Here is a 20,208-nt window from a genome sequence, read left to right as displayed (position 1 = left end):
AAGTAGTAGCTGTATCTGTGGCCAGTCCTCTCTATGTTCCTCTTATTACTGACAGAATTCAATAAAATATAAGGAAATCTCAATCCTATTAGTCTACATTTAGCACAGACACATCATTTTTAACCAATAAGAATGCAAGAAAATATGCGATTTTCTAAAATGCATCGCACTTTTATTTTTATCATAAAAAAACATGGAACCTTGGAACTACTATCTGTGCAACCCTAAAGAGCACTTTAAAAATTATATTAGTTATAGCAGTTTATTTGTTGCAAGCCCAGATTCGGCCAAGGAACATTTTGTAAATACTTTTTATTCTTAAATGTTAAGAATACCTGTATTTTAAAATATTTAATAAAATGTTTGGTAATTTGTCTTCTTTGGATGAATTTAAAATAGTGTCGTAACGCAATGGCAGTCTTTGTATTTCTACATATAAACCCAACAATATTTAGATTTACCATTTTCAGGACAAGATAAGCAGAATCAACAGTATCTGGTATTCAGGAGTCCTGGACTAAATTCTTTGTTCTTTTCCAGAAATAAACCAGTGTGGTGTTAAACTTTCAAAATTGTTGCTTTTTGTAATGTGATTATGGAAAAAAGGAATTGCAGATTTAACAAAAGGGTTCTAGGTATGATGAATTTTTGTGTGTGGAGGTTTGGAAATTGTGCCAGAGTTTGTTTTTGTTTCCTTTTGATTTAATGAATGTGTGTGCATAAATAGAACTTTATTTTGAAAGGAGTTGATAAAGAATTAGAGGGCATTTATGACGACAAAAGAATAAGAACTTAAGTGTTGGGTGATTACCATGTTTGTTTTGCCAACTAGCTATAAACATGAATGGAATGATGATTTAAGCGTAGATCTGCACTTCTGTATGACAGAAGATGAAATAAGTTTGTGTCATGGATGCTAATTCATTATCTGCTAAACTCAACATGTACTTTAATAGTTCTAGCTAATTTCGCTTTAACTTAGTCTGGTTTTCAAAACCTACAGTGTCAATGAAAGTTTAAACTATTTTAGATGCTAATGATTTAGTTATGCTTATTTTAGAATGTCTAATTTCAAGAATTATAAAGTGCTTGCATAATGCTGTATTAAATGTATTTTCAAATATTTAAGGTATACACGTATAAGCATATATAATATCTCTCTATAAATATACATATATAAACAAATACAAGAAAGTTATATATGGATTTGCTATTAATATTACTATTTCAGAATTATAAGTATCAAGGAATAATATCAGCAGTGGAAACAATTGCTGGTGCAATACAATATCCATTTCTGTGTGTCTGTATATTACTTTTCTTTAAAAAATCTAACTTAGCCAGGCATGGTGGCTCATGCCTATAATCCCAGCACTTTGAGAGGCTGAGGAGGCAGGCAGATCACTTGAACCAAGGAGTTCCAAACCAGCCTAACCAACATAGCAAAACCCTATCTCTTAAAAAAAAAAAAATACAAATATTAGCCAGGTGTGGTGGTGCACACCTGCAGTCCCAAGCCACTCAGGAGGGTGAGGCGGGCGGATCTATACCTCCTAGGAGGTAAAGGCAATCACGCCACTGCACTCCAGCCTGAGCAACAGAGTGAGAACCCTGTCTCAAAAAAAAAAATCTAACTTGAAGGAAGGAGTATGTTTTAAATTCTGCTACCAAAACATGCCTTATTTAGAGACCATAAGTGACTACCAATTACTTGATTCACCCATTCTAAAAAAATTATCAAACACTCTGTTGAAGGGACCAAAGAGATTCACAGATTGGACTATACCGATGAGAGGAAAAAGAAGATAATTAACAGCAACCTATCCTTCTACTGTCACATAACTCCTATTTATCCTATCTGTTTTCTTTATAACATACTGGACTTAACTGCTGTCTACATTTCCTCCATCGAAGCCATTAATGTTTATGAGGGTTGAAATGGAAATATTATATATCATCTAGCTCTGCATGCTAGGTCTTACAATTTTCTGCTCTAATTTTATAAATTATAAGCAATAATTGATTATAAATATCGTCATATGATTGCATGGAAAAATTATCTTGAATCGATATGTGTTTTTAAATGGCTTTTAAAATTAGTGCTAAGAGTTCTATTAGCAAAACACCAATCTTAATTTCATATTACATTTTAGCAAGAAGTTGGAGCAAATACATCTTCAAATGCAGATTAATATTTTGGCCATGTTACAGTTTTGTATATACTCCTGTACTAGTGGAAGGGATAGGATTAATTTACCCCAAAACACACATGCCTAAATTTTAAGCATACCATTATTTACATATTACATTCAACATTTATCATATATATGTATGCATATATATTAATGAACATTAAAGATAAGATCTGGGATATTACTTTATTTGATTTTTTATTTTGTTTGTTTTTTCTAGTTACCCAATATCCAGATTTGTCAATCAGGTCATATTTATAGTGCACCTATTTTGACAAGGAGATATACTAATAAACCCTTAGAAGACCCTTCTGCATTATCTTCATCTATATTGCTTATTATTGATTTAGTACTTTCTAGGTAATTTAGGGATATGTGGCTCCTATATGAAAGCTCTTTCATTTCTCTTCCCTAGCTCTAATTTACTTATTGATCCACCACTTTCCACCTTCTGCACTCCCAAAAGACAATGGAGACTTTCCAAAAGTAATCATTAAACCTCAGGTTTCTATTCCAGCTTACTTACTTCTTACTTATTATAAACTTTCCTGTAATATTTCACTCCTGCCTTGTACTTTCTCTCTTTTTTAAACAATGAAGATTTTTTTTATCATGAAGCAGTCATCCTTGCTTCATCCTACTGCTTTGAGTAAGCACCTGCCCCAGTCAAACAACATTCTCCATTTAACAATTTTGACACTCAATTGTATTCCATTATAACTGACCTATTGTAGGCAAATAGCAAATGATCTCCTAATTTGTAAACTCAATAGCCTTCTTATACTTGACATAGCACATGTGCTTTTATATAATACTTTTTGTTCCTCAGATATTTCTAACATCCTATGTCTTCTCATAAATTTTAATCCACCTATATTTTTTAAAGCTGTCATTCTTTTGTTTCCATACTTTCTTATTCATCAATCTGACATTCTTAGAAATTAGTGTTTTTTTTAAGATGGCAATAATGAGAATTAAAAAGAAAAAAAAGTGAGCCTGAAAAAAGGGTGAGCTTGTAAAAACTTCTTGCTCTAAATTTAGAACTAAATAATAGTCTGAAGAATGTTATCTTCAAAACTCTTATGTTTTAAAAAGTGAGAGAGGGACTGATGCAGTGGCTCATGCCTGTAACCCCAGCCCATTGGGAGGCTGAGATTGGAGGATCACCTGACCCAAGGAGGTTGGGACTAGCCTGGACAACATGGCAAAATCCTGTCTCTACAAAGACATACAAAAAAATTAGCCAGGTGGCAGTGTGCACCTATAGTCTCAGCTAGTCAAGAGAGTAGGAGTAGGGAGAATTGCTTGAACCCAGGCGGAGTCGAAGCTGCAGTGAGCCATAATCGTGCTACTGCTGTCCAGCCTGGGTGACAGTGTGAGACCCTTCCCCCCGCCAAAAAAATAAGTGAAAAAGTAATTGATGTGCTAGATATGAGTTCCCCAAAAACATAACCTTGAGTACACTTGATAGAGTAGATGAAAAGGCTATTAACAAAAATTAGTAATGATTATGACAATCATTCCAATGACTTTCTAACTTTTCTAACTTCTCTGTCTTCCCTGATTGTTCTATTATTCCTCCAAAACCCTGAATTTAAGCATCTCCATATCAACATAAGCCTTAGTTTCCATCCTGGTGATTAACCAATGCATGATAGATTCTCATGGCTTCCTTTACTAACAAGTCTTAATAGTGAAAATGACTGTCAAGTCTTAATAAATCTCTCTCTCAAAAGTTCCAGATTCTCATTCTCAATTGCATAACTTATTTATCTGTGTGTTCACCAGTACCTGAAATTCATCACCTCCAAAACTAATTCCATTATTTAATCTATATGGATCCCAATCTGACATTTTTCTTGATACAATTGTTTCTTAGTTTTACTGCAGTATTTCCAGTCCTTCAAACTCAGAAGCTATTAGAATGCTATGAATTTCCTTCTCTTCTCCTGTCTCAACCCATCAGTTGATGCTTTCTTTAGCTTCTACCTTCGTAATTAATCTTTCATTAAAGCTGGCAAATCTTTTCATCCAGCCAAAATCTTACTGTCAGTTTCCTTTCATACTGCAACGTATCTTAACTGAGCACATGAACTTCACCATAATGTCTATTTGACCTGAACTGCATAGAGATTCTGAACTAATATTCCTAAAACTGAATTTCAATTACAGAATCTTGTGTTAGTCATCATCCATCAACTTAAAAATATATGCTGCTATACAATGCCCCCATGTTCTAAACAAATATATTTATTATTCCTCCAATTTTACATGCAAAGTCCTTCCTTTATGCCTTTGCTAATTTTATCAATCTCTATTGTGCTGTCTTTTCATCTTGCCTTATTGAAATCACTAAGGTTCAAGTACTAGTGTTTCCTTTTCATTCTATGATATGAGCTCTCTCTATAAAACCCCACAGTACTTTCTTTGACCTCACTGGAAGTATCCTTTATATGCTGCTTGTATTATCATTATCTGTATGATGTTCTGCTGTAACCTCCCCTTTCTTGATTGTAAACTCATTGAGAAAAGAATCATGTGAAGTATAGAGCTCTCCATTAAATAGGAGCTCAATAAATATTTGTTAAATCATGTTAGCCAAACAAAGCTTTATCAAAAAATAAGATAATTTATTAAAATAATTCCTAACAGACATGTTTTTGCTTTCTCAATATTATGTGTAGAAATCAGAAAAAAAAATGTTGAATACAACAAAGTTGAACCATTCCATTTGCTTGCCTCACTACATGTATGCATATAATCGGTAAGTAAACCCATAGGAACTAGCGAAGCATTTGTAAGTCATCAAGGAAAACATTACCGTATTTATACAGCTTTTTATCAGCCACTGGAGAGGCTCAAAACAAAGTGGCTCAAGAAGAGTCAGCCTTACCCTCCAGTGCAAACTATAAATAGAGGAATACTGAGTAAATACTACCGATGTGTTCTATCAGCGGGAAACTGCTAATTAAAATAACTTACCTTATAACTAAGATAACCAAGTAATATTGTTTCAAACAGACTTATCAATGCCACTGAAACCTGAAAGATAAATTGTAACTTAATGAGAAAATGCAATACAATTAAATTATATATATTCTTGGCTATACTACTAACTTTATTTAAATATATGTGCATGTATACATATATGGGTGTATAATAGGACTTACTAGGTGGCACTTTAACTTCTATACACAGATGACAGGCTGCTGGCCAGAGTTTGCTGTCTCCTGTACTACAGCTTAGTTTTCATACATTCTAATACTCCTTAGTAAACCATTTTTAGTTATTATTCAAAATGTAAATGTGCTATTAAAATAGTCAGACTGGCTGAAGTTTACATGATATATAAAGAACAGGTTCTTTAATGTGTGTGTTTCATTTAAAAAAAATTTTTTTTTAATAGAAATGGGGTCTTGCAATGTTGTGCAGGCTGGTCTCAAGTCCTGGGCTCAAGCAATCCACACAACTCAGCATTCCTAAGTGCTGAGATTACAGGTGCGAGCCACCGTGCCCAGCTATGTGTGTGTGTTTCTAATACATAAAATCACACATAACTGTCCACCACAGATAGCCACTCTATCCCGGAAGCATGCACCTGTACCAAAATCAGTATTTCTCTTCAGAAAATACAGAAAATGAAATAACACATGCTTCAAGTTTAATAGTATATTCAGTCTTATCACCCATGTCAAACAAAATAAAAAGGGTACATCTTTGAATACTAAATAAAATAGACCATACCACCACTTTAAAATACTTTCAGATTTTATTTGAATGAATTTCATAACCAATTCCCCTTGTGCAGATAGAAGTGTTAGTCCTATCTTCCTATGTATGCTTCTATCTTTTTCTATATTCTCTATTGTATACACCATCTCTACTGTTAACTACCAAAAATATATTACTGTGCCACAAAAAGTAACTAGAAAACAATAATACAATTATTCTGTGTTAAATGCTCTACAACCTTAGGATAGATAAATAGAATCAAATGAGCAAATATAAACAAAAACTGACTCAGGTAAATATATGTTTATAGATTTTTGACGTTTAAGACTCTTTGAGAATGGCAGATACCCTGGAGATTACATTTTTTCTTCTGTTGGGATAAAAATCTTTTAATTTAAAAGAATATTAAAACACGAGAACAATAAGAAAACAGATAAAATGCATAGCAGTGTAAGTAAAATATGTTCAGAAGTATGTACAGTAGCCAGGCATTATTATGATAGAAAACGCAAATCTCTTTCGTTTTCCCCATAAATCCTCTAAATCATGATTACTCATGCTTTTTTTGTAGAAGTACATAGCATTAGATGATCTCCAGAGCATTTTTAACATGTTACTCAAAGTGCTATTTAAAAATGAACAATGGCCAGGTGCCGTGGCTCACGTCTGTAATCCCAGCACTTTTAGAGGCCGAGGTGGGCGGATCACAAGGTCAGTTGATGGAGACCATCTTGGCTAACACAGTGAAACCCTGTCTCTACTAAAAATACAAAAAAATTAGCCGGGTGTGGTGGCGGGCGCCTGTAGTCCCAGCTACTCCAAAGGCTGAGGCAGGAGAATGGCGTGAACCCGGGAAGCAGAGCTTGCAGTGAGCCGAGATCGCGCCACTGCACTCCAGCCTGGGTGACACAGTGAGACTCCGTTTCAAAAAAAAAAAAAAAAACAGAGCATCGTTATTATTTTAAAATATCACTATTTTAAAAAGCAATTTGAATAGATCAAAATTTATTTGAAGATAATATATGGCTATTCATAAAACAATTTAAATGTGCATTTAATTGAAGGATAGCTCAGAGATTAAAATACTACATTTTAATGAACATTTCAACATTTTCAGAGTTATTTATAAATTAATATGATATTGCAACAAAAGTCAGAGTAAGGAAATGTAAAAAACAACTTGACTTTAACAAAACTTAAAACACCGAAGCATAGTAAAAACTTGATTTCATGGTTATGATCACAATGCACACATACTTAAAGTAATTCATTATCACATACAAATATACAGACTTCACAATCATCGTGACTTTGAAAGGCATGTAGAATGAGTGTAGAATGAAAGATATTGAAGACTTGGAAGAGTGAGAAGGTAGGAAGGGGGTGGATGATGAGAAATTGCCTGATAAGTGTAACATACATTATTTGAGTGATGGATATAGTGAAAGGCCGGACTTTACCACTACTCTAAATAGCTAAGTAATAACATTGCACTTGTACCCCATAAATGTATATAACTTTATGAATAAATAAATAAACTATTTTGAAGATTGCTCCTAAGCAGTGAGTCTTAAAGTCTTTCTCTTTCCTCCAGACTCCACTGTCTTCCAACCTCCAATTCTTTTTGATGTTGGTGATTCTATTCTTCCGATTAATTTGTAATTTTTAAAAGCAACAGAAAATAAAAAGGATCTGTAGGAAGTAAACAGAAGTAGAGGAGATAGAAACTTACAAAAAGTTTGCTTGGCATGAAATTCAGTAGAAAACAAAACAAAACAAAACAAAGAAGTAACGGAGACTCTAGGGAACACCTCAGCAATATAAATCAGACATGTTGTGCTCTTTCATATTTTCTTAGCCTTTCTTAAAGACTCCTTTTATGCTATGGCACACTTTTGGCTTTATTTACATGATTAATTGCTTAGGAACTAAGCTCTTACTATTGGTGATATGAGTCATTGTTTCCTTTGTTCATTCATTAAATAATTATTTATTGATATTCTACCATATTCCGGACACTAAGAATACAAGGTAAAAAGCAAACACAGTTATGGGCTTTGATTAACTTTAAAGGAATCATATAACAGGAATACTTAATGTAGTTGGGGAAAACTTGTGGAGGCTTAAAGCGGTAGTTTACTTTGGTTTTCTCCAAACTCTCACAAGCTCTTTAAAATCTAATTCTGATCATGACGAAATCCTCAAGAGGTAGAACGCAGAGCTCAGACAAACAAGAAAAAAATGAAAATGTTAGTTCAAGATGTGCATGAAGATTAATCAAGCAGAAAGACAAACTCATTTTGAACATCAAAAGCTCTCCAATAGTACTTCTGTGTGAAATGTGAATAAACCCAGAGATATAGGGATAAAACAAAATTGTACATAACCTGTAAGCCCCACAAAGGTAGACTTCTGTTCACCCAAAAGATATGAGACCTATAAAAAGAATAATAATAAGTTAGTTTTTTAAAATGTGAAAAATCTATTCACTTTTAAAGTTCAGTTAAAGTTGGAAATATTAAAATAATGCTAGCATAAAAAAGACAAAATATCAAAATTAACATTTGAAAAAATATTGTTGCCTTAGTTTTCTTTTTGCTAATATTCATTTCTATTCCAATAAAAACTTTCTGAATTTCATTTTTTGTTACTGTTAATAAAATACGTGACATTATTTAAAGAATGACATGGCTGGGCAGAATAACCTTAAACCCTTTACTGGATAATTCTACACTGAAAAGTCATTTAATAGTCGTCTATAAACTCTAAGATTTTCTTACTTGTAACAGGACATATATATGTCCTGTATAAAAACAACAGTATAAATAATCAGAAAAAAGTCAGTAACAGAGTATACAACACAATAATATTTCAGACTTGAAGTTTTATAAAATATTTAACATACCATGGAAAACAGTGTGACTGGGGTTAACATATTGGGCAAGACAAGGAGTAATCATCTTTAGTCGCTAAAAATAATATATTTTCTGATGATAAAAAGGCTTATGCTCTGGCAAGAACATCATAACACTTAATATCCCTCTAATTCTAATTTTCCACAATTTATAACCTAGCGGTGTCTACATCATTTGGTACACAGTTGATTCCAACGGGAGTTACTCACAGCAATATACCCTATTCAGGAAAAGATGAAAATAATTACATTTTCCTGAAGAGAGGCAGGTGAATGGTAGTTTTTCGCATCTCAGTAAATGGTGCCAAATCTCATTTTATCTGGCTACTCAAAACTTGAGCATCCTTTTAGATACTTTCTTCTCCTGCATCTGTAAATACTAAATTCACTAGCCACCAAACCTTTTCAGTCACTGCAACCAAATATCTGCAGAATTCATCTGCTTCTTTTTGTGTCTACTACCACAATCACCTTATTCTAAGCCACCATTTTTCACAATTGGATGCTTGCAAAAACCTACCAGTGGGAACACTGCACCTTCTTTTGCCCTCTACCATTTTTCTTCCAAGTCGCAAATACACAGATTCTTTCAAAATGCGTTTTAGATCACATTACCCTATTCCCTATTGTGTATTGCCTTTGCACTTTCGTTAGAATAAAGATCAAAACAGTTGACATGGCACTCTTAGACTTATTCAAGTGGACTCACTCCTTCCTTCTACAAGCCCTTTTTACATTCTCTCCTCTCATCCTAGAAGTCTCAGCTCAACCCTCTGTGTTTCAGGGAAACCCTCTCTGAGGATTCCACTTGATGAACTTTGTCAACTAATCCCTTGGGCCGTGTCACCCATCACACCTTTCCTGCCACTCATCTCAGTGGAAACTTTATATTTACTTGTATATATGTTTCTTTAATGGCTGTCTCCTCTCAATTACAAGTTCTGTAAGATAAAATAACTATCTAATTTACTCACCATTATAAACCCAATGCCTTGCTAAGTACATGCATATATTAAACTAGGCAACCAATGATCAATGATAAATGGTGCCAATTAAGGCAAAGTTATAACTTATGGATTCATTATCACTGTCTTTTCTAAAACACTTTTATATTCTGAGTAACATTTGAGAAATCAGACTACAACAAAGTGTGTCAGAGTGAAGAGGGATAGATGCCCAGTTTTGTTAAGTGGAAAAATTATGTGCCACAAAAGTTACTATATTGTCAAGTAGATAGCAATCTCTGGAAAAAAATATAAATTAAGTTGCTGAACAGAAGTGCGTATTTTCAAAGAAAATTGGTAATTAACATAGACTTATTAAAATCTGCTTGACTTTCATAATCGCCATTCTGACTGGCGTGAGATGGTATCTCATTGTGATTTTGATTTGCATTTTTCCATTGATCAGTGATGTTGAGCTTTTTTTCGTATGTTCATTGGCTGCATAAATGTCTTTTTTTTTGAGAATTGTATGTCCATAAACTTTGCCCAGTTTTTGATGGGGTTGTTTTTTTCATGTAAATTTGTTTTAGTTCCTTGTAAATTATGGATATTAGACCTTTGTCAGATGGGTAGATTGAAAAATTTTCCTCCTATTCTGCAGGTTGCCTGATATTTACTCTGATTATAGTTTCTTTTGATGTGCACAAGCTCTTTAGTTTACTAAGATCCTGTTTGTCAATTTTGGCTTTTGTTGCAATTGCTTTAGGCATTTTTGTCATGAAGTCTTTGCTCATGCCTATGTCCTGAATGGTATTGACTAGGTTTTCTTCTAGGGCTTTTCTGGTTTTGGGCTTTACATTTAAGTCTTTAACCCATCTTGAGTTAATTTTTGTATAAGGTGTAAGGAAGGGGTCCAGTTTCAGTTTTCTGCATACGGCTAGCCAGTTTTCCCAGCACCATTTATTGAATAGAAGATTCTTTTTAAAAAGTCAAGAAACAACAGATGTTGGAGAATTAGGAACGCTTTTATACTGTTGGTGAGAATGTAAATTAGTTCAACCATTGTCGAAAACAGTAGGGCGATTCCTCCTCAAGGAGCTAGAACCAGAAATACCATTTAACCCAGCAATCCCATTACTGAGTATATAACCAAAGGAGTATAAATCATTCTACTCTAAAGACACATGCACACTTATGTTTATTGCAGCACTATTTACAATGGCAAAGTCATGGAACCAACCAGAATGCCTATCAATGATAGACTGGATAAAAAAATGTGGTACATATACATCATGGAATATTATGCAGTCATAAAAAGGAATGAGATCAGGTCCTTTTCAGGGACATGGATGAAGGTGGAAGGCATCATCCTCAGCAAACTAACATGGGAGTAGAAAACCAAACACCACATGTTCTCACTCATAAGTAGACATTGAACAATGAGATCACATGGACACAGGGAGGGGAACAACATATACCAGGGCCTGTTGGGGACTGGGGGGCGAGGGGAAGGAACTTAGAAAAAATAATAATAAAGTTAGTTTAAGACTTTTACACTGCCAGTATAGCAGATTTGGTGAAATTAATACTTTTCTAAAGGGTCCAAATGAAATAATTTTCTAATGTGTATATCTGAAATTTGTAGTACAATCAACTTCATATTTTTAAAACTCCAAAAAAAAATCTGTTTACCTCAAACTAATGGCATTTTCTTTGGTCTGTGATATTGGTAGGCAATTGAGATGTCATAAAGAATTTAAATAAGAGTTTTAAATAAAGGCATACTTATTTTCCAGGCTCGACTATGTCTTGTGAAATAGGCTTCAGAATCGATTAAAAAAAAAAAAAAAATTCTACAAATCTCATATATAAATTTCAAAGAGATCTCCAATGGAAAGACACACTTTTATCAGTTTCTTTAACATTAAATTGGATAAATACATAGAAGGAAATGTACACATTTTGGTAAAAACCGGTGTTCAAACCCTCCTTTGTAAAATGAATTTATCATGAAAAAAAGAATGTGGGATCTAATCTGCCCATTCCGAGATAACCTCCAAAATGAGAAGTGAAACTAAAACTGACAGCTAAATTATAATTTCAAGTGAAAATTTAATCTCATTGATAAAAAACACTAGGAAGAAAGAAAACATGCACAATAATATTTATTTCAGTATTATTTATAGCAGGAGAATAACTGGAATCTACCTGAATACCTAACAAGAAGAGAATTTAAGTAGCAGATGCATCATCATCATCAAGTAAAACAACAAAAACATTACAAATGAGGAAAAAGTCATTAAAATATTACCTTAGGTCATACCAGTATGTATATGTTACCTATATGTCTGTGTGTAGAGATAATTTGTAAATGAAGTCTTTAAAAATGCTAAAAGTATTTATTCTAGGTGTTGTGATCTCAGATAATGTTTACTTCCTTGCCATATATATCTATATTGTAATAAGCATGAAACATTTTTAAATAATAAACAAATTTCCTTTTTCAAAAATATAAAAAATTAAATAAAAAAATGCAAACCAAAACCCAAATATATATCATTTAGTTATTCTGAATTAGACTATCCTGTTGATAAAATTCATGTATGAAGCATTATTATGAAAACTAAAGGAACCATACCAAACAATGGAAGGAAAAGCAAAAGTTAAATATAGGAACTTAATAATGCAGCCTCAGTCACTTTTCCCAGAACACTTATGAACCATCTTAAAAGTAGGAAAATAGAGGGTAGAAGTGTGAGAGCAGCTTTGGCAGAGGAGGTGGGAGTCAGGAGGTGAATATGTTTAGCAGAAGAACAAAGCATTTGAAAGTAATAGGGTTAACATGCAGGACATAATTCATATGAAAGAATATGTTGCTCACAAACCCAAGATGAACTCAAAGACTGATAGCTCAAAAACAAACTAATATAAGCTTGTAATGTATTAACAAATAATAAATAAAACAGGAGGGTAAATTATACAGCTCCTCTGACCATAATATACACTAAAATCTGAATACTAGATATGATACTAAGCCCACATTTCAAGACAAACATGAAATATTTAATACACATCCAAAAACTAGGTGACCAAAATATGAAAGCATATGAGTCTTGCCAATATGTTAGAAAGACTTTTCAGTATTTGAATCCTTTCAAAACATTGGAAACATTTAATCCCAGTTTCGACAACCAACTATCAAGGATGTTACAGAGAAGACTGATGACTAACTGAAAGAATGGACATTAAGGGCCCTTCCACCAGACATAACATTGGCTGTGACAGAGTTGGCTTTAATTAACATTCATTCTCCCCCTTCCATGGCATAGAGTCGAATGCAAAAAAGTCACTCTTCAGTCAACTACATTTCTCAGTCTTTGTGTCAAGGTATGATAATACAACTGGTTCTCATGTGGGACCTGAGTATGAAGTACAAGCAAAGGTGATGCTTGTCATTTGTTGGCCAATAATTTTTAAAAACATATATGCCTTCTCCAAGCTCTCTTTCTCGTTTTGAAATCAGGATGCAAAGATTCTGGTCTTAGGACAATACATAATCACAAAATGCAGGGGGCTTGTACATATATATAATACCTACCATGTTATGGAGTATGTGTGTGTGTGTGTGTATGTGTGTGTCTGTGTCTGTGTGTGTATGTTTGTGTATGTGAATCCTTATATGGCGAAAAGGTTCACAATGACCAAAAACACCAGTATTAGACTCCAGTAAACAAAAATATGCTTTTAAATTTTTGAGATTTGTTAGAGAACTTTGTCCTACTTCAGTCTAAAAAATAATCAATATACAAAAAAGAAGAAAAGGTCTACATTAAAATATTCGTTCCTATTGATCATCAAATATTTAAGAGCTATTGTCAAAATTCTATTTCTTCCTTTAATAGTCGTTACCCTGAGGAAGAAATAATATTTAAAATTTGAATTTCACTTAAACACACAGTTTGCTATATTAGGCGTTGATTTTAAATGGAATCCAAATACCATAAAATAGAAGCCTGTTCATGTGTTTCTTACCTGTGTCTCTATCACTTGATGTTAAAAACTAATAATCATTTCAACAATTCTTAAAGTAGATACAGAATGCATGAGTTTGGACACAGTGATGAACTGTAAGCATCAGCAGGCAATGAGTTAATTCTGACGGCTCATCTTTCAGTGTAATTTATAAACTACATGCTGCAGGTGTGCTTCCTTTCCTAACATCTTTAAATCATTTACTACACATTGTGTGTACATCACAGTTTGCCATTCACACATCATATATTGACAGTAAAATTCTTTTCATATTATTCAGTTTTCCCATATTATAATGTTTTCATATCAGTTTTGATTGCTGAAAGGGATTTAAAAATAAAGCAAAGCAGCACAAAATATCTGCAGACTTACCATGTCAGAAGCTCTAATTAAATAAATCTCTTTGCTTAATTAGCCTCATTATTTTAAAATAGAGCCTGCACCCATAAAGGCGACTTCTGTTTTTCATTAACCAATACTGCACTGACAATGGGAACTAAACAGAACATTGTATTCAAAATGGAACCATAGATATTTTTTAATTACTGTAATCTGATTTTTCAAATGTATATCCTCTACAATTGTGGCCAAATATTCTTAGTGATATTACATAGAAGTTAATTGTAGGAAACTTTGTTCCTCTTAATGTTTTCAAATAATATAATTTTACTCTGCTAACACCCACCAAATGCCCTTTTACCCTTAGAAGGATTCCATCATGCCTCATTTTATGATTTTCAGGTCTTGCTAGTGTACTTTTTATTTATAAATCACCACATTTTAAAAATAATTCTGATATGATTGTAGAATAATTTGTTACATGAACCATTTTAATAACACTGACATCTCCAGACAGTAGTCCTCAATCATTTTTATTGTGCAACACACTATCAATAAAATTGCTGAGCATCATTTCATTAATTCAGCAGCATTCACTGACCTACCAAGTCCTATGCTTAGCGTGAGAGCTACAGAGGAAAACACTGCATGGTTCTTGCCCTTGGTGAGCATGTAGAAAGGACTGATAAGTGAATGGTGAAATCAAGGGCGATGCTTTGGCTGTTGCGAGAGAAGTATGTGGGAGAGTACCCAGAAGATACTCCTAAGCCAGAGTGGAACTGGGCTACAGGGCACAATACCCATAAGGATTTTAGATTAACTGATATCCAAAAAGTTGTTTTCCTGAAGGCCCTGGAGTCCAGAAGCAAGTCAAAAAAGTGTGGGTTGTGAGGAGCAGGAAACCTAATTTCCCAGGAGAGGGAGAAGAATGTTCAAAGGCCCAGAGGAAGGGAGATCAAAGGTGCATAAGCTACTTCAAGTAGTTCAGCATAGCTGGAGTAGGGGGCTGATGAGGTGGAGTAGCCAAAGTTAGATTACTAAGGAACTTCTTTTACTCATGTATCCATTCATTCGTTTAACAAATAACTATTGTTTGCCACTTTATGCCAAGCTCTGGGGATTCAGGCAATGATCCCTGCTGTCATGGAATATCCTCTCTAGTATTCATGGAATACCACAGAAAACAAAATAAATGACTAAGATTAGGTAGAATATGTAAAAGAGAAACAGGCTCTACAGAAAAAAAAAAAAAGAAAAAGAAGAAAACTATTAAGGGAGTCTTATGAGGAGATTACAATGTTAAATAGGAAGCTTCATATTATCTGAGGAAGTGTGCCTTATGTTATCTGAAGGAAGAGAATCCTGGACACAAAGAAATGCCCCTATGAAGGACCTAAGCTAGGTGTGTCTGGTATGATCAAGAACAGAGAGGGGCCAGTGTGGCTGGACCAGATAGAATGGGTGTGGGATGAGTAGTGGGTTGTGAAGATATAAGGCCATGGTAAGTACTTCGGCAATCAGAGCAGAGTCGTATCAAGATGTGACTTATATTTTACAGAAATAGCTTCTACATTAAGAATCTATCAAAAGGGAACAAAGGTAGAATTAGCAGGATTAATTAATTAGGAGGCTATTGCAGCACTCCAGGTGTGAGAAGGTGGCTTGTACAAGCATGGTGGCATTGAGAAGTGATTGTGTGCCAGGTTTATCTTGAAAGTAGAAATGATAGAATTTTTTAGGGCATTTGTATATGCTGCAGAAAAGTAAAGCATTGACTCTAAAACTTTTGGTCCAAGCAACTTTTAGGATGTAATTGTTATCCGCTGGAATGCGGAAGGCTGTGAGTAGAGCAGGGTTTGGGGGAAGGATAGAGTTTTCATTCATTGAGATGTGGAAGAGCACTGAAAAAGCTAATTGGAACACGGTGAGTCTGAAATGTCTGGACATCAAAGTTCTAAAGTTAAATATGCAGTTGGAATTTGGGGGAATGGGAACACACTTGTTTCCTGTGGTCACTGCTTAAACAGAGATAAAAAGCATGATAAGATTTGTCCCGAGGGTCTCAAAGCAGAGTGGCAAATATGAGAAAACCTCTGTTTCTTCATATATAAAGTGAGAATAATAAGACGAAGTATATACTGAAAAAAATAACACATATAAGAAAACTAGTCTAGTGACAGAAATAGCAGGAACTCCAAAATAAACAACCTTTTCACAGATTAAAAGTTCCCTAAGGGTACTGAATGTTCCATGCATCTCTACATCTTTGCAAATAGCAAAGTGACTGGTACATGCTGAGTAATAAAAATACAGTGAAATATTCATAATTATATTTCATTAGTTTTATAAGGAATTATAGATTATTAAATAAAACTTCACTTATTAATCTTTAACATTAAATAAATACAGATACAAACCTTTAAACAAATACAGAATCATTTTTACTACCTAAACAATCTGAGGGGTAACTAATTCATTTAAATGCATATTATGAGCTCACTTTCCATTTTACTTTGATCATTTCATTTTTTAATTTTCTTAAGGCAGACTTGCATATGAAGAAATAATTGTATAGATGTTAGTCATCAAATTTAAGTTTTCGGCTTTGAAAATCATTGTAAATTTAGTAGGCTTGACAAGGGTCCAGGATGATGATTAGATAAATATTATGCATACAGTTACACACCAGTACCTTTCCCTACTGTTTCTAGCAAAAGGCAGAGCCTAAAAAGGAAAATCCACAAATGACTAGAAATATAATTTAATAAGAGCAACACGATTATGAGCACAAAATAAGTCAAGTTAATACATCAATGTCATTTAACTCAAATAACATAAAGAACTGCACAGGTTAAAACTGAGTCTTGAGATAGTTATCCTTCCCAATATATGATGGAATGTTTCCATTGAAGGTTTAACTACTTATTATTATGAAAATATAAAACTGTCATGCAGAAGAGTAAATCTTTTGGGAGTATCTGAAAATCAAGAACAAAAATGCATTCGGATCTTTAAAGAGACTTACCCACTTCAAAACAAAAACTACCTAATGCACTTTGGCTAGCAATACAATTTTATGCCTAACAGTCCAATATTAGCATCAGACAAACAGAAAAATAATAAAAGATACTTACAAAGAACCTACAAGAATTATGTAGTGCCTGTAAATCAGATCAATTTTATTTGTGACAAACACCTAAAATACCCTTAAAAATTAAGCTCTATACAACATGCTTTAAATTTAAAATGTGATACAACTCAAAATAATCAAAATAATATTGTTGAAGTTCAGAAAAAGGTACCTTACCATTCATTTCCTTGTGAAGGGTTTTCTAGTAGTACTCGGATTATGTATAATAAGCAGCTTAGTAATTTGAGAGAAAAATTAAACAGGCGTATCCTTAGACCTTTAAACAAATGATAAAAGTTTGATTTTCATTTGAACTTAGTTCACAAAAGACTAAAAAGAATTGTCAAAAATATCAACTTTAAATACAGCACTTAAATTGTATTTAGAAGCTACACTACTATAATTGTCTAAACTCTCTGAAGTTCTTGGTGGCTGAATTTTAATTACCTGAATATTGAAACAAAAAGTGAGTTTGATAGAATACTTGAACTGCAAATGAGAGTGCATATTTTATAAAAAGACTAAATCTAGATTTGAACATTCAGAAGCCACAAAATTTATGTCCAATCAAGGTTGATTAAAGTATGTTTATAAGTTTAAGCATTTTATATATCCAAAAATTTTGGGATAAAGTTAAACTGGCTAGAAAATCTAGCTGCTTACAAATTCACAAGCCAAGTTATAAAAGTTATACCTTAACAGAATCTTGTAGATTTGATTATAAAGAAATTAATTATATTTGTATAGTTCTATGTTGTATATTTAATATTAACTATATAATTATAATGCATACCAATTATATAATTATATATATTTATTCATTATATAATAATATATATTATATAAGTGTAGAGAAATCTTAATAGCATTCCCTGAGAAACACACACAAGATCAATCTCTCCATTTCTCTCAGATACACACACAATCAATAAATTAAATTCTATTTTTAACTATTTAAAATACCCATGAAATCTTAAACTTTTGTGGGAATTAAAGCTGCCATGTATGTATCTTCTAAACTGTGTAGGTCACAATTATGCAGCCTGTAATATTCAATGATGATGAAGAGTATTTAAGATTAAGCAAAATATGCATAAAGTCTGATTAATATGAGCATTATCTTTCCTGTAATTACCTTGTGATATCTGATTCATGCATTCTGAATAAAATTTTGATAAAGGCCTTCCTATAATTATTACTTAATAAAATCTAGAAATGAAATGTCACTTTTTTTGTCCTACTCTGCTATTGTGAGTGTACCTGTGGTAACAGTTCTTACCAGTAAAAAGGTTAATGCTTATCATTTGTGAAATTTTCCCTAGGTTTTCCAATTAAAATGCTGAATACATTTTATGGGTTCACTTCCTTAAAACATCTTTCAAATTATTAATGAAATTGTGCTGGTTTTATAGAAATAGGCCTCCTCAAATAACTGCTGAGTTGCAGCTGACTATGGGTGAAGTATTCAAACAATGCATCCACCTTTTTTGGCCTGGAAAGATAGGACTGTTAGTACTGAAATAAGGGAAACTATTCAGATGATGTGACCCCTTTAGGTAATATCTATTTATGGGGCTTCCTTAGATATTCTGAACAACCATGTTAGCAAAGCATAAGTTACTAACAGTCTTAACCTTGAGGCCAGCCTGTCATTAAGACTATCTGAGCAGTATGACTTAAATATTGAAATACTCCCTATCATCAGTATTTGGATAACTCCCCACAAGTCAAGCTTCTCTCTTTGAATCCTACCTACAGAGGCACAACTTAATTTCAACAAGAGGATTTGGAGGTCAAAATTCACAGGGCTTAATGTCTATACCAACTAATGCAGGCCTCTCCATTCCTTGTGACATTTTAAGCAATGACCATGAAAAAAAATTGCATATTGGCTTATTACATATGGCTTTTTAAACATATATGGCATTATGGGAAGCAACAAGCATCAGCGGCACTCCTAACCTTGAAGAGGCTCCAGGAGGACAGTGATTATGCCAATTTTGTATTCTTGAAGTTCTACTTTATTACTTTCTTACATTTGTCTGATGATAAGAATCACTGGGATGTTAAACTCTGAGATCTACCCTACACTTCCTGGCTCAAAATCTCTAGGCTACGAAAGATAGGAATCTGTATATTTCAGTGCAGCCTAGATGTTTCTTATTATTTGGAATGATTAGGAAATATTAAACATTCCCTTCCCTAAATCAGACAATTGTTTCCCATTGTGGTCTGTCAGAGCTTTTTGAAAATACAATATTTAGAGTTAAAATGGAAGGACCCTCATTTAAATTATTTTCCTCAATGTTTATACTAATCCAGATAGTCCACTCAGAAGTCTACTTATTAACATGGCATTTGGAGAATTGAAGATGTTCAAGAGGCATTAATATCACTATATGTAGTGCCTATACTTTTCTAAAATGTTACCACCTGCTGGAAAAAATAACCAATTTTATTACTCTACCACCTGCTGAAAAAAATAACCAATTTTATTCCTCTGTCTAAAAAGTATTTTGCAAAAGATCACACAGTTGAAATATTTTGAAGTAAATATATGTACGAACAGAGAGAGGAATGAAATGAATAACTTACTTGATCTCTGGTTTTTTATGAAAAATAATTTTAGTCTTTCTTTAAATGTATTTTCATTCATATAGAATTCAACTTGTACCCTGCAAACAGACAATAAAAACATGTAAATGTATGTAAGCAATCATATCTTTATTTTCGTGAAGATCAACAAATATAAATTGATCTGTAGTTTTCTAATTAACTTAAAGAATAATATATTTATTATTATATTATATAATAAATTATTTGATTTAATGCATTATATATTTTAGTAAATTCCCTGCCATGGAGAATGAGAACTGAGTAAAGTACTGATTTATAGAGAAGCAGTTATTTTCTACTTTTAAAGAT

General features: G+C 33.1%; 1 protein-coding gene and 1 long non-coding RNA gene across 6 annotated transcripts in view; one reads left to right on the top strand and one right to left on the bottom strand.

Annotated features, from left to right (window-relative positions):
- Nucleotides 1–20,208, bottom strand: part of KCNT2 (potassium sodium-activated channel subfamily T member 2) — a 398,329-nt gene that overhangs the window by 256,930 nt on the left and 121,191 nt on the right. For all 5 annotated transcript variants that reach the window (XM_055233859.2, XM_055233862.2, XM_055233861.2 and 2 more), the window contains exons 2-5: nt 19,879–19,958; nt 17,461–17,560; nt 8,312–8,360; nt 5,175–5,234 (exon numbers count right to left, since the gene is read on the bottom strand). In XM_055233859.2, the coding sequence (XP_055089834.1) occupies nt 5,175–5,234; nt 8,312–8,360; nt 17,461–17,560; nt 19,879–19,958 (289 nt within the window). The remainder of the gene's footprint in view (nt 1–5,174; nt 5,235–8,311; nt 8,361–17,460; nt 17,561–19,878; nt 19,959–20,208) is intronic.
- The window catches only part of LOC134731969 (uncharacterized), a 156,136-nt gene that overhangs the window by 91,631 nt on the left and 44,297 nt on the right, over nt 1–20,208 (top strand). The window lies entirely within an intron of this gene.

This window comes from Symphalangus syndactylus, chromosome 19 (assembly GCF_028878055.3).
Source record: "Symphalangus syndactylus isolate Jambi chromosome 19, NHGRI_mSymSyn1-v2.1_pri, whole genome shotgun sequence".
Classification (NCBI taxonomy): Eukaryota; Metazoa; Chordata; class Mammalia; order Primates; family Hylobatidae; genus Symphalangus; species Symphalangus syndactylus.
The sequence above is the reverse complement of the archived record's forward strand: the minus strand, read 5'-3'. Positions and strand labels throughout refer to the sequence as shown.